At 42.2% G+C, this 13066-nt stretch overlaps 1 protein-coding gene across 1 annotated transcript in view; it reads left to right on the top strand.

The window, feature by feature from the left end:
• Positions 1–8607, top strand: part of LOC139441417 (uncharacterized) — a 48995-nt gene extending 40388 nt beyond the window's left edge. The window contains exons 27-35 of the mRNA XM_071222333.1: positions 121–328; positions 852–1155; positions 1410–1593; positions 2084–2291; positions 2865–3168; positions 4876–5075; positions 6583–6815; positions 8329–8393; positions 8599–8607. Of these exons, the coding sequence (XP_071078434.1) occupies positions 121–328; positions 852–1155; positions 1410–1593; positions 2084–2291; positions 2865–3168; positions 4876–5075; positions 6583–6815; positions 8329–8393; positions 8599–8607 (1715 nt within the window). The remainder of the gene's footprint in view (positions 1–120; positions 329–851; positions 1156–1409; positions 1594–2083; positions 2292–2864; positions 3169–4875; positions 5076–6582; positions 6816–8328; positions 8394–8598) is intronic.
• The last annotated feature ends 4459 nt before the right edge of the window (positions 8608–13066 follow it).

The raw sequence follows: 13066 nt of genomic DNA, 5'->3' as shown, positions 1-13066 counted from the left end.
GTATTTTTTATGCAAAATCCATGTCCAAAAACGTCTCCTGTTTGTTTCGAAACCCTGACAAATACATTTATATGTGTTCGTGTTAAAATTTGCTGTGACGCCGTTACACTAAACTTGCAGCTGTGGCAACGTCAGTAACTCCCAGCAACAACGTGGACCTCGTCGCCCGACTTGAATACGGTGATAAGTACTATGCTTACCTCGGTGACAACGCCCTCATGAGGATCACCCGAGAAGGCGATCTTACCCAATGGGAATATTTTGCGACAACAGCAGGGAAGGCAATGCTCCAGGTGTGGCGGCCAAGAAGCGACGCTGGAGAAAGAAAGTAAGAAATCAGTTCAATAGTTTATTTTGTTTCTATGTCCAATGTCTCTGTTGACAGCCGCATGTCATGAACGTCGTGTCTGTATCAAATGTCATTTTTGGCCTATTATTTTTAAATGAGGATGCGATTGCCGCAGGCGCTCAGGAAACGTGTTCAAAGAAGCAATTTTCATGCTAAGACTATCATAAACCCCATTCGCTTTGTGGAGCAGAACCCTGGACCGTTCCCATCATTGAACGGGAAGCTACTCGCTACAGTTATGGCCAACTTTGGGACAGAACATCACTGCAGACCCAGTCCATACTTTGTCGTATTCGTGGTGTGGGGGTAGCAAAGTGGTTAAAGATTTCGCTCGTCACGCCGAAGACAAGGGTTCTATTCCCCACATTGGTACAATGTGTAAAGCCCATTCCTCCTGTCGCCCAACGTTATATTATTTGAATGTTTCAGAGAGCGGCTTAAAGGGTCACTCACTGCATATGTCCTTGATATGGTATATTGCACATTTAATTCTCGTGTGTAGGTTTGAGTTCATTGGTCAGAACCTGTTGGACACGAAGAAAACTGAACGTATTGAAGTCCTGGATGTCCCCATCAACGACCGCATCCCAGTTGAATCCGGCGACGTGATCGGCATCCACTACTTTGACCCTCTGATAGGTATAACCTTCACCGAGTGCAATAAGGAACTGACGCCCGAGGCAGCCAACATGTCGTGGATCGAGACGAGAATTACAGACTTGGACTACTTCACTCCCGGCAAACTCTACACACGGGCAAACAAGAACAAGTGCTACATCATGTCCTTCAGAGCCCGGGTCGGTCCTGTAAGTATCTTGACTTGAATCAGGTAAAGTGCTCGTTGTAGTCTAGTTTGGGGGTGTGCTCGAATGTGCCACCCGTCATCCACGAGATCTGGGGTGACGTTGCCGTATGAACTACCTATCGCTCCTCTGTAAAAACTCATCGCCAGGGGATACAGAGACTCGAAAAAACAAATTCACCCACACAAATTACCTCAGCAGAACATTATTCGCTAACTGATGACACTATTCGCTCACTGTATGATTTCTTGACGAAGGTGGTCACGTGTGATGTTCCTCCTGCCCATCCTAACGCCATCTTGAAAACAACAACCAACCCTGTCCGGATTGCTACGGTAGTCAAGTATGCATGCAAAGACGGATATGACCAACTGAGTGGAGACGCGCAGAGGAAGTGCCTGGGAAGTGGTCAAATGGACGGCGAGGAACTCATCTGTGCAGGTTAGGGGCCGTCCATTAAATATCCCGAGGGAGGGTGGTTGTTCTGGAAGTTTCATTTCAGGTAGAATATTTATAATTGTTCTCTGATATGAGGCAAATTTTTTTTACTTGGACACATAACTCATTGTTTTTCAAAATATCCAACATGTCCATTAAACGTTTGTAAAACAAGACCAAGGGACACATGTTTATAACAGCATTTACAAGAATAGAATATGCATATAAATGTAGAAATATTTTTATCTTGGCTTGCCAGGATTCGCTGATAGATTAGTTCGATAATGATGATCGCGAGTTCCAATTCCAGATTCGTCCCTTTAATGATTCCTAGTCTTGTCGACATCGCACCAAACACATCTTTGAGCATCATGGGCATATTCACTCAATCTCATGTAGTCACAGTGTACGCACTACATGTAATCATTCTACATCAGCTGATGAAATTCCCACATCGGAGTCACGAAACAAATTCGTTATTATACCATTTTAGATACATCAACGTCAGTAACGCCCAGTAACAACGTGGACCTGATAGCGCGTCCTACCGACGGCGACAAGTACTGGAGCTACATAGGTGACAACGACCTGATGAGAATCAACAGAGATGGTGAGGTCGTGCAGTGGCAGTTCTTCTCGACCAGACAAGGGAGAGCACTGCTGCAGGTCTGGAGACCACGGTCTGATACCGGAAGTCGAAAGTAAGTTTGCTGTTCATGCATTTGAATTAGTGGTGTAGACCATTTCCGATCTCAATTTATGGAGATACTCCATTGTTTCATATATCCATTTTAACCCTAACGATTACCCGAGAAGATCTGGGGTCTTCAGCAACCCATGGTTGTCGTAAGATGCGGCTGATCAACGGGGATGGCTGGTCAGGCTCGCTGACTGGGTTGATGCTTGTCATCGTATCCCAATTGCGTGGATTGTTGCTCGTGACGTCAATCACTGGATTGTCAGGTCCCGAGTCGATTATTTGCAGACTGCCGTCATATAGCTGTAATATTCCTGCGTGTGGCAGGAAACAAAAAAACAAAACAAACAGCGCTGAGTAAATGACGTTCACAAAGTGCGATCATTCTCAATTATTCAGTGTATTATGTTCCAACTCTCCAGTGTATTATTGAAATACCCTGAACCCGTTCTACACCATACATTTTTGTGTCCTATAAGAGTGAACTGACACACAAACAAATAGTCATTTAATCAAATTACACTACACTGGTTTAACCGCCTACTTAACGTAATATATGTATGTATCTCCTGACCAGATTCGAGTTCATTGGCCACAACTTGGTGGAGAGTAAGGTGACCGGACAGGTGGACACATTCGACGTCCCTGAGTATGAGCGTGTCCAGGTGAAGAAGGGAGATCTGATCGGTATCTACTACTATGACCCTCTCCCAGGGATAGCCTTCACTGAGTGCAGTGCGAGCAAGCATCCCGAGGCTTCACAGATGTCCTGGATTAACACAAGGGTGGCGAATCCTTCCTACTTTGTTAGTGGGAAGATATACGACCAGGCAGACAAGAACAAGTGCTACATCATGTCCTTCAGAGCAATGGTCGGACCGGTAAGTATCTTTCAACACGTACCGTAGAGTGACAAATGCTGACATACACAGTTGCCATTATAAGCAGACCCGCCACTGGGGCAACCCGAGTGAATGACTGACAACAAAACATACCCAATTCGGAAATCAAAAACGTTATTCATTTCGAGCAAGAACATTTTACAGAGTTCCCTTTACAAACCCATTCTTCTTATTGTTCTGTGTTTTGTCGTATTCATCTCTGAAGAAGGAACTGAAGTGAGTGAGTCGATTATACCGTCTGTAGGTACATCAGAAATTGGCTTCAAGAGTCAAACAAGGACCTTCGGCGATGAGCGAACGTTTTGACCACCAGTTGGTTGAGTGAACATGGGAGTGAGTGAGTGAGTGATGGTCTGAGAAGCGTTTTGCATAGCTTTTAACAATACACCTGAAGTATCATGAAAAGGGACACAATATCTTTCGGTTATAGTATACTTTTTCACGATATCCTAAATACCAAGAGAATCAGTCAAAACAAGCTACTGTCGTGGGTGTCATTATTTCACATGCAACGAGCCATGTGAAAAACGCTACTGTCATATGCACATGCGTTCAGAGGCAAGTTCATACTGTCAGTGACGAGTATGTCCACATTGTGGAATGATACAGGACTTGATACCTTCGCCGCATTGACGCCACTAAAACTTGGAAAAAGGCCTTGAGATCGCCAACGCTCCGTTTCACTGACTGGTGACAGGGCACATATCATTTCATTGGATTGGTAAAGGACATGCCTCATCAATGAAAAGCCCCTTCTGCTCTGGCGTGTTGTCGACCGCAAGTGTTGTCAGAAGCGTTGGGGAAATTGATGCTCTACCGCCACGATTGGCAGGTTGGCACCTTGCATAGATGCCTTATGGTCCAGGCTGTTTGGAACTTGATTCCAAGATGTGTGGTGTCCCCCGCCGTGATATTGCTGGAATATTGCTAAACGCGGCGGGAAACCACACACACATATTCGCTGATAAGTTACTCTGAACATTGAATTGACGTGCGACGATACGCTGAGAGATACCTGATTCTGTCATTGCATTGTCTCACCATCTATCACTTTAACTTCAACATGCCGCAGGGGAATCTCATCAAAACGACCTACACTGGTGTTGTTCTGTACTCTGCACAGCCGACGGTTACTAAGAGTGTTTCCCAATTATATGAAATTAGATATATGACCTTTTATAGAGAACATGTAAACGATTTCTCACGAATATTTATTGCCAAAACATGCAATACCATTTACCCTGGTTCGAATCCGAACTTCACAGAAAGGTTTGTAAGTGGGGAAAATCCAGGCCACAACAACTGCATCTGAGTATATATTAGTCTTAACAAATCTAACTGGGTCATTTTAGCTTGACTTCATCATGATAGTACTGAAATACTGTTCAAAGTCACTATAATAACTCACTCACAATGGAGAATCAATTAAGATCCGATGGATCAAATACGAGGATAACCGTCAAATTATCGCTCGTTATGTCAGGACGAAATATCAACTACTACTTTTGGTTGTCTATATTTTGAAATGGTTTCAATAATTGTACAATGACATCCTTTCAAATGGTCTACATAAACAGGATTTTGCTTTGACATGATGAGTGAATGCTTGATCATTGTTTGGAACCGAGCACCTGCTTGTGGAAGATGTTTCCATGAACCTGTGAACGTTTATTCTTCCATCTTCAGGAAAGGAAATACAAGTTGTACCCTACCAACTGGCTTCCACTCATCAGTCGAGGAAGTGTAGGATCGGGGCACTATGTGTATTCCGGCCTCAACGCCAACTTCCGTATCCAGCAGGATGGCCAGATCATACAGTGGAAGTTCTTCTCCAAATACGTCGGAGACCTCGCGCTGCAAGTGTGGCGGGAAGTGGGGACAAATCAGTGAGTCCTGTTGTATATATCATCCAAGCTGTGCCTCGTTTTGTAATACTTGAACAGCCAAATGTTGCTGCCTGAAAATACCATTCCTCGGTATATCTCCTTTCTCTCTGATGTGTGTTTCTACAACACGTTCCTTCCCTGCTTCATAACAACAGCTGCAAGTGATTAAGGAGCCCAGTCATTGAGGAATAACACTGTTGAAGTTGTTCAGTTAAAAAAATAAAAGTATATGATTATGTCAAAATACAATACAGAGAAAAGACAATGAACTAACTAGAACATGTCAGACTGGAAGGTTCCCAACTACCTATGCTGGTTGCAAGACGCGACTAATTTGATTGGATGGTCAGGCTCGCTGACATGGTTGATTGCGTGTCGTCGTAGTCTGACGGCCTGGAACGGTCACATATATAGAGGATATTTCAAGTGTCGAGTGAAATATCCCGACACCTTATAACTGCGACTTAAAGAGTAGTTCCGAGTTTGCAAAATCTTAAAAACATAAGCAAAAGTAACTAATTATATTTGAGGTCGTTAATACTCTTTATTATACACTTGGATGTGATGATCTACAAAATCAACTTAGAAATATTCTTAAAAGCTATAATACCGCTGTTGCAAGCCAAACGAACTGTCTCGTTTGATGAGTTAAGTGAGCAATTTATGGTTTATAATGAAACAATAGAATTAACAGCAAGAGGCGATATTAACTCCATATATGACAATCTGTCAATGTGGAACTGACCTAAATAGAAACCCACAGTTTGTGTGCAGGCCAGACATTTAAGATAAAGGGAGACAATTCGGGGTTGCTTTTGACAATAGTTCCGTCAAAGTGTTCACTTCGCTGGAATATCAAGTGTAATGTTCGATGCAGTGAAATATCAAGTCTCATGTTCACTGCAGTAATTATATTAAGTGTTATGTTCACTGCAATGATTATAACACTTTTCTCAACGTCAGATAACTCATTCAGACTTAAGTATACATTACTGTTATACCTCTATTTCGAATCTTGCAATCCTATTGGTTAATCTGTACCAAGTGACGAAACAATACATTTCACTGCAGACCTCCAAATCATGTTACTGACACTGACCTCGAATATTGACTTGTCACATGATCAGTATTGACCTGTCAGGTGATGAATATTGACTTGTCTGCTCGAAAATAAGATGGCATATGGTACTAACATTTTTATGAGTAAACGTTAAAGTTTCTTTCGGTATAACAAAACGAATGATTACGCATGAAGAGATAAATATTGAAAAGAAGTGTCCTCGGACCCGACCCATTTGGTGGTTGGACCGGACCTCAGACCACCTCAGGGGACGGGTCCTCGGTCCTTCTTTTCGCATTATAATCCTGTTAAGACTCATTACTTGTATAATATCAATCACTTGTGTGTTTGTCCAGAGTTCATCATTTTACACATCGTCATCATGTAGATGGAATATTGCCTACTGAGCCGTTTAACAAAACACAAACCCGTCCCCTTCTACTCCAGGTACAGCCTTGTTGGGCAGAACATAGTGAAGACCATCGACAACGCGGTACAGGTCGTCAACGTCAGCGCCAGCGACCGCATCAGTGTGGAGGCTGGTCAGCTGATAGGGTTGCACTACGGCAAGAACAAGGGCGGCCTGTGTTACAGCTACTGCAACGGCAACAACAACCCAGAGGCTAAGGACGTCAGCTGGATGGAACCTAGTATATACAATTCTGCAGATATCACACCAGGTAAATGTGAATGAGTGAAGGAAGATGTTGTAAGGAGTATTCAATATATTTGACGCGCTCAGTCAAATACCATTGAGTGAATCTGGGCCAAAGCTGTCCTCATCGATGAAAAATTAGCATTTATTTGGGATTCAGGAAGAAACAGCATGCGATCAAATGATCCACTGATACAAAGATACGATGCATTGCCACTGTCATCGGCCTCATCATTAAAATGTGCCTCAAATTAGACTCAAACGTGCCATGTATTTGATTCAATGCATTTGTGTTTAATTTTTATAGTGATCGAATTTGAGGACAACTTCTGAACATAAAGTCGATATTGTGACAAGATATGGAAATGAGTTTAAGATGCGATGGTGACCAAAAAAACAAGACAAAGACATCTTTGCAATTACAAGGCCCGTGTGTTACACGGGGTAGAGTTACATGGCCTATGTCTTACATGGGATAGAGTTACATGGCCTATATGTTACATAGGGTTGGGTTACATGGCCAATGTGTTACATGGGGTAGGGTTACATGGGGTTGGGGTTACAAGGCCAATGTGTTACATGGGGTTGGGTCATGTGTCCAATGTGTTACACGGGGTAGGGCAACATGACCTATGTGTTACATGGGGTTGGGTTACATGGCCAATGTGTTACACGGGATAGGGCAACATGACCTATGTGTCACATAGGGGTTTGGTAACATGGCCAATGTGTTACATATGGTTTGGTTGCATTGCCAATGTGTTACAAGGGGTTGGGTTACATGGCCAATGTGTTACAAGGGGTAGGTCAACATGACCTATGTGTTACATGGGGTTGGGTCATGTGTCCAGTGTGTTACATGGGGTTGAGTTACATGGCCAATGTGTTACACAGGGTAGGGCAACAAGGCCAATGTGTTACATGGGGTTGGGGTTACAAGGCCAATGTGTTACATGGGGTTGGGGTTTCAAGGCCAATGTGTTACATGAGGTTGGGGTTACAAGGCCAGTGTGTTACATGGGGTAGGGCAACATGACCTATGTGTTACACGGGGTAGGGCAACAAGACCAATGTGTGACATGGGGTTGGTGTTACAAGGCCAATGTGTTACATGGGGTTGGTGTTACAAGGCCAATGTGTTACATGGGGTTGGGGTTACAAGGCCAATGTGTTACATGGGGTTGGGGTTACAAGGCCAATGTGTGACATGGGGTTGGGGTTACATGGCCAATGTGTGACATGGGGTTGGGTTACATGGCCAGTGTGTTACATGGGGTTGGGGTTATAAGGCCAATGTGGGGTTGGGTCATGTGTCCAATGTGTTACACGGGGTAGGGCAACATGACCTTTGTGTTACAGAGGGTAGAGTTTGTGTTATACGAGGTAGTATCACATGGCCAATGTCTAACTCAGTTTAGGGTTACATGGCCTATGTGTTAGAGGAGGTTCGGTTACATGGCCTATGTGTTACAGAGGGTAGAATAACATGATATATTTGTCATGCAGGTAATGTATTTATGCACTGCTTATTGTTACAGACATGGTGTTCACTTTCCAAACGAAGAGTTGTCGAATTTTCTCTCTCACTGCCTTTATCAAACCAGTAAGTATTATGTCCAGTCATACATTCATGACCACAGAACCTTATGTCATTGTAGTCCAGTCTTGATGTTTGTCATTCAGTCATATATTCTAATTATGTGTTACATCATATTTTGTCCCTTTTCCCTGGACATAGTCATATATCCTAGAATATAGAACCTTAGATCACTGTAGACCAAATTTCCAACTATGTGTATTGTTTACAGGTGGACTGATCTGACGATGCTTCCGACCGACTCTGTCAAGAAAGTTTAAAGAATAAACGAATCTGAAAGCACTTCCCTGTTACTGTGTTTTGTTGACCCACTGTGGTGACGATATGTGGACTCCACCTGAAGGATGTCTGTGAAGGAAGGGTTGTAAGGGTGTGCACTTCCCATGCTTCACGTTGCTGTCCATATGTCAGGACAGCGTGTCAGTTTTAAGTGGGACTGAAGATACGTAGTCTCGTCCTGATGGATGTCTGTGAAGGAAGGGTTGTAAGGATGTGCTTTGCCCATGCTTCACGTTACTGTCCATATGTCAGGACAGCGTGTCAGTTTGAAGTGGGAGTGAAGATACGTAGTCTCCATCTGATGGATGTCTGTGAAGGAAGGGTTGTACGGATGTACTTTGCCCATGCATCACGTTGCTGTCCATATGTCAGGACAGCGTGTCAGTTTGAAGTGGGACTGAAGATACGTAGTCTCGACCTGATGGATGTATGCGAAGGAAGGGTTGTAAGTCTTTACTCTTCTCATGCTTCACGTTGCTGTTCATATGTCAGGACAGCGTTTCAGAAGTGAGGGGAAAGCCCCAACTAATGCAAATCTTATAGTGAGTGATTCAGTGAGTATGGTTTTACGCCGCTTTTAGCAATGTTCTACCAATCTATCACGACGAGGGCTTCAGACATTGTACCCATGTGGGGAGGGGAACACGGGCTACGGCGTGACGGGTGAACGCTTTAACCACCAGGCTACCCCACCGCTGGAGGTCTTAAGACGTTTACAAGTTTGTTGAGACCCACGAACATGATGATGAACCCATCATACACGTGTCTGTCTCCCTCTTTTAAAACTACACATAATCTTATTTCCGAATACACATATGTGATATTGGTTTGAAATTACATGTGCATTAAAATTATATGCACACATTTCATTTGTTGATAATACATATGTGGACAAATAATATTGTGCCATGTCGTTGACAAACGATAAGTTTCCTGATTTGTTTCCTAAATGTTTTTTACACATATCTGCAGTGGTTGGTACACTTGCTCTTCAGTGGTCATTGAGTATCGGCTCTGTTCGTCACAGAGATATCTGGTGATACTCTACATAATCAAGGGCTGGCTCTGGATTGCCGTCGCTATGCACTTCTTTGTGAACGAATAAGACCCATCTAAATCTTATAAAGATTGATATATCTATACCATGAATAACCGCCGAAGGAGACGAATCTCGACCCAAACCATTTCCCTATTCAAAAGAAATCTCTGTCAAAACCAGAGTCGATTGTTCGATTCCGACTTTGTGATTACGAATCACTATCAAATGCTGATGAATGCATCTTGTTGCTAATGCATCAAATTTGGAAATATTCTCAACAAGTCTACCATGAAACTTACCTTTTTGAAAGCAATACTGGGGCCTTGTCTCTTGCACTCTTGGTCAAACAGCTTCTGAGCAAGAGTCGAGAGACGCTCTCTAAAATCTTGGTGAAAAGAACATGTTCCATTGTGAAATGACGACACCAAGGCCTTGAGCCGCAGGAATATTGCTCGACATACAGGGAAAGTGGACTATTGGAAAGTTGAAGTCATCTCTTTTGTCAGACAGTTTCGTACAGAGTGTTTTGTCACTCTGAATCGTTATGCATAGATCTAAATATGAAACAATTGAGGCGGTCTCTCTGGTCTCCTTCATTCCTACTTCAGGTGCTTAAATCAGTGGAAGGGAAGTTAGTCACTGTGCGGGATAGGGATTGTTTGTTTGTTGTTTAACGCCGCAATATTTCAGCTATGTGACGGCGGTCTGTAAATGATGAAGGATGTTAATGCCATCATTAAACTAAATCAGTTAGCCATCAGTACAATGAGAAAATAGAATCAACAAGCTTTCAATTTGTTCACGAAATATTTCATCTGTTATTCTAAAGAAAGTGTAACAGTACAAAGAACAAGCCATAATTAAATAGGTTTATCTTCTAGCCACGAGTAGAACAAAGCGACAGAAAGGAACCTCTTCACACAGCAGACCATTATTCAAATTCGACTATGTCATGAGCATAGGTTCACAAATTTCTTACTTAAAATACATACATTGTAGAGAAGGACAGCCTAATATATTTCCTGTTTGAAACCCAGGTTCGCTACACTCATGACCGTGGATCTGTCAGCACCACCTCTATGCCTGTGACCTCCCCCCTGCACTGGTGCAAAACCCAGTCATTAACTGCAATATTCTGATATTAATGCAATACCTTGATCATAATGTTTTGATTGTGTCACGTGTCGATTCTTTAATTGAAACACTGGATTTATCTTGTTTATCGATCCATTGATTGCCTGGTTTGTTTACAGGCTGACATTGCATGTCAGGAGTGCTGCTGTGCTGCGTCAGGCAATAAATATTTACTTTTATTTGTTAGTTGTATGAATGGCGGGTGCTACCGGTGAAGTTAGAACATGCTTACCTTTTCTCAAACACATGGTGTCATCTCTGATGTTCAGTGTTCCATTTACACAATTTCCACAGCTATTGCCCTTTTTACGTCAGAATCTGTTTCGGAAGAACATCTAGGCTGGTCGTTCTTTAGCATTGACAATTTATATTAAACCACATCATCAACCACAATGGACATCTTGACTGCCTCATTACTTGTGTCACCATAGTCAGCTCTTTGTCATTACACCAAGCCCAATCACTACACCTTCAATATACCCTATTGGCTTCTCTACTGACAATCTCACCGGCGATGTCAATATAGTGTTTGTACATTCGTCCTACCTTGTGTTGTTTAAACATATCATCATGATAGACATTGTCGTCCCATGGAAGCAATAAGATCCCCATTTGTGTCCTGGGGGATGCTCACCTACTCTGCCTGCAGCGTTTGTGTCAACAGTAGGAGGTTCTATGTGTTGCAATCATTTCTTCCCATTAATATTCGCCTGGGATTCAAATCTGGAGAAGCGGAGGGCCATGGCAGGACCTGGATGTTGTAATTTTTAAAATAGGCTATTATCAGTCTTGCCGTGTGAGGTCGGGCGTTGTCTTGTTGGAAAATGGTTTAAACCTATTGATACCATGAGAATATACATTGCCGGATTGGCAGATAAGCTTTGTGAGCTTATTTAAATACTTCCCCGGATAGCGTGGTGAGCTTACTACATGCCAGAAAGTAAAAAATATACATATAGGCAGTGTGTGATGGAAAGAAATAGTGACAAATCAAATAATGGTTGTTTAAATCTATCTAAATACAACATAAAAACAACAACGACGAAACCCTTTCTATATCCAATAGAAATATCTGCATAAAGCAGAGTCGATTGTACATATGATTCCGACTATATCATGAGCATGTATCTTTTTGACTCACTATCAAATAGTAATGATACCAGATGTTCGCCAAAAGGTGAGCGTATCCAACCCCACCGGTGGCACACATCACAAAACACATGCAAAGACAAGTAAATTGTTCATCCGTAAAAAAACACACGGTACAAGTCAAAATAGGGAATTGCATTGGACATCATTTTTGTCATTGATTCGTCAAATTTGGAAATGTATTCCATCTGCTTCCATAAAACATTTTGAAAGCTTTACTGAGGCCTTGAATGTTGTAACCTTGATCAAACAAGTTCTGAGCAAGAGTCGTATGATCCTCTTTGAAATCTTAGTAAAAAGAGCATGCTGGATTGTATCTCAAAAGTTGTAAAATGTAAACACTAAGGCTAGAGCTGATGTAATATTGCTCGATATGAAGGGAAAGTATTTCTACTTCAGGATGGTAAATCAGTGGAAGGGAATTGTCTACTTGATGGTTATTGAACGATATCAGATCATCGATTTACCAGAAGTTTAAGTTACACTTCTTGGCCAAACTATCTTGTTTTGACTTTGCCAACCCGAACAGTAATCCCGATTATATGCATAAACAGATCCGCAAGAAAGGGAGCATAATTGATGCCCATGGGGTACCTACTGCTTGCCTAAAGGTCCAGCATTTCACATAAAGTTTTCTCATTAAACTTCAGATGGCATTGGCTTTCATTTTTCACAAATTGTCCTGAACCGTTTTGTAACGTGTCTCAGTTCGTCATGTGGGATGGTGGTGTACAAAGTTGAAAAATCAAATGTTTTGACAAAACGGAACTTGGATCTACACTGAGACTGCAAAAAGTCAAAGAAATCCTTTGCGTTTTTGAGAAACCACATGGTAATTTCACTTGTCTCAAATATGTTTGTGTGAATATAAGTCCTTCCTTGATTGTATTAAGGATTATGGTTAGTCCTTGAGACGGGGATTTGGTGGTACATTAGCTGGACCCAGCAGTATATCTGTATAGGAGAATGTCCTCAATCTCGCGATTATTTTTATGGTTATTATTATGATGCTTACATATAATGGTTATGATATTTCAGGCCTTGTCCGTGGGAAAAACTACAATCGTTTCCATGAATG

The sequence above is a fragment of the Haliotis cracherodii genome, unplaced genomic scaffold, assembly GCF_022045235.1.
Source record: "Haliotis cracherodii isolate W230 unplaced genomic scaffold, xgHalCrac1.p SCAF_40, whole genome shotgun sequence".
In the NCBI taxonomy this organism is placed as follows: Eukaryota; Metazoa; Mollusca; class Gastropoda; order Lepetellida; family Haliotidae; genus Haliotis; species Haliotis cracherodii.
Note: the sequence above shows the minus strand (reverse complement) of the source record. Positions and strands in the feature narration are given on the sequence as shown.